The 2,083-nt window shown below is 53.4% G+C and overlaps 3 protein-coding genes across 3 annotated transcripts; all 3 read right to left on the bottom strand.

Moving 5' to 3' along the window:
- Window positions 1-22: 22 nt before the first annotated feature.
- Window positions 23-187, bottom strand: DICSQDRAFT_74897 (uncharacterized protein; the record flags this gene model as incomplete). Its single annotated transcript, XM_007371948.1, has 1 exon — window positions 23-187. A coding segment is annotated over one exon (165 nt), but the record flags the coding sequence as incomplete, so codon positions are not given.
- Window positions 188-202: 15 nt separating this feature from the next.
- Window positions 203-385, bottom strand: DICSQDRAFT_74898 (uncharacterized protein; the record flags this gene model as incomplete). The annotated part of the gene is made up of 1 exon (XM_007371947.1): window positions 203-385. A coding segment is annotated over one exon (183 nt), but the record flags the coding sequence as incomplete, so codon positions are not given.
- Window positions 386-990: 605 nt separating this feature from the next.
- DICSQDRAFT_26233 (uncharacterized protein) lies at window positions 991-1,539 on the bottom strand (the record flags this gene model as incomplete). Its single annotated transcript, XM_007371946.1, has 1 exon — window positions 991-1,539. A coding segment is annotated over one exon (549 nt), but the record flags the coding sequence as incomplete, so codon positions are not given.
- Window positions 1,540-2,083: the final 544 nt, after the last annotated feature.

The following is a 2,083-nucleotide window of genomic DNA, read 5'->3' as shown; positions in this document are numbered from 1 at the left end:
GATCCTGCGCAACATCTTCCACTCAGGGAAGTTGCAAACTCCGTAATTCTTCGTCCTGCACTGTGTGCCGGGTGCATGTTGAGGGGCAGCGTGTAAACTCAATGTTCCCTGCATTCCAATCGAGTTCAGGGTTATGTTCACGTAGAAACGCCATGCCAATGATGATGTCTTGCCGCCCGATATCTGTGACAAGGAACGACTGCTAGGCGAGGTGATCTCCGATACGGAGTAAACAACGGACGTAGTGTGTGATCAACCCCTTCTTATTCTCGGTGGCGTCTGCATTGAAAACTCGCACTTCACGAGAGAGGTGTCGTAGGGTGAGTCCGTGTTCTTGAACAAACCGGTGGTGGATAAAACAAGAGTAGGCTCCTGAATCGAGGAGAGCTTCTGACTGAACTTCATGCGTACCTTGAGTGAGGGAAACTTTGAGATCGAACGAATTTCGCGGGCGACGTGCTGATGCGAGATAAATAACATTCGAACGCGGAACAAAAGAGTCCTCTAGGTCTACGCTATGATTACGGAGTCGGATACTTTGGTCAGTCTTCAAAGTACCCGTTCCAGAAAATCCTCCTCAGATTCCTTGACCTCGACGATGCATGCGGTGGTCTCAGTTTCCGGTGCCTTGCCTTTGCCTTTTCCCTTGGCGGTCTCAAACTCCTCGAGGGCCCTGCGGATGTACTCCCATTTGTCTTCATCGGCCGTGTCCATTGTGCGTACCTTGGACGGAGCGGCCGGTTGCTTCTTCATGTCGGGGAGCTCGTAGTAGCCCGTGTACTGAGGGTTCTGACATTTCTGGCCAGTCGTAAACTTGTGCTTGCCACAGCGGAAACAGAGCTTCTTGTCGAGCCATTCGAGTTGTTCCTTGGAGAGCTTCTCCGGCTTGCGCATTGCGTCGACATCCATGGCATTGGGGTCCCGTGGGGGGCGACTGGTCATGTGTTGCTGCGAAGACGACTTGGCCTGATTTCCCCGAGTTTCCATTTCCAGCTTCAGTACCCAGTCCAGGTAGTGCTCCCATTTCGTCGGAATCAGCATCGGGTTGACTTGCCGCATTGCCGTCATAACCGTAAGAATCTGCGAGTTCTTGCCGACCTGGTTGTCGATGCGTCGGATGAGTTCTACATCAGCGTAACTAGACTTCGATGCGTAGCGGCGGAAGTTCTCGGCGAACTGAATGACCGTGGAGTGAGATTTTGAGCACCACTCCTCGAGGGATGTTTGCGCGGTCTTCTCGGGAGCCAGTTGACGATAGCCTGCCTTGAGTCGGTTGACGAAGTCGGTCCAGGATCCAAGGGTTCCACCATTCGATGCCGTCTCGACGTAGTCCTCGACGTAGTCGTGCGCGCCGCCTTCCAAGTACATGAGGGCCAGGGTAATCTTGTCATCGTCCGTGGTGATGTTCTGGACACGGAACCAAAGGCCCATCTTCTGTAACCACTGTTCAAGAGTGATGTCCGAGCTTTTGTTGCCCTTGTACTTGGGTGGTTCTGATGTCTTGATACGCGAGGCCTGTGATATGACAGGGACCGGGGCGGTACTGATACCAAGCGTGGTGCGGGTCGACAGGCCTTGCTCCAACTGTGTAAACTTGGCCGCGAGTTCCTTGTACTATTTGACAAGCTCCGTATTGTTCCGGTTGAGAACCTCCAGGTCCGCTTTGACAGTGACCAGTTCCGCCTTCAACTGTTTGTTCTCTTCCACAGCTTTGAGAGCGAGGTTCCCAGCAGTGTCAGCCTTGGTGTGAAGGCCTGTCATAGACGCGTCCAACTCTTTGAAGGTGGCGTGGGTGGTGTCACACTCATTGAGGAAATCGTTCCGATGATCATATATCTTGCCACCGAGGACGTTGTAGACATTGACCACTTCGCGCCGTGTGATGTCCCTTGTTACGGAGATTAAGCCTGGTTGTTGATGCCTAAGCTATCTGCCGAGGCACGGATAGCATTTTCCAACGAATTGTACTCAACACCGGCGTAGATCCATTGAATTTCCGGGTACGCTTGAAGCGTGGCAGTGGGTGAAGCCGGGCGGGTGTGTGCCTGTGATGGTCCCGGGTGATTGGATGGGCCCGGGTCGT

This window comes from Dichomitus squalens (genome assembly GCF_000275845.1).
Source record: "Dichomitus squalens LYAD-421 SS1 unplaced genomic scaffold DICSQscaffold_512, whole genome shotgun sequence".
NCBI lineage: Eukaryota > Fungi > Basidiomycota > Agaricomycetes > Polyporales > Polyporaceae > Dichomitus > Dichomitus squalens.
The sequence above is the reverse complement of the archived record's forward strand: the minus strand, read 5'-3'. Positions and strand labels throughout refer to the sequence as shown.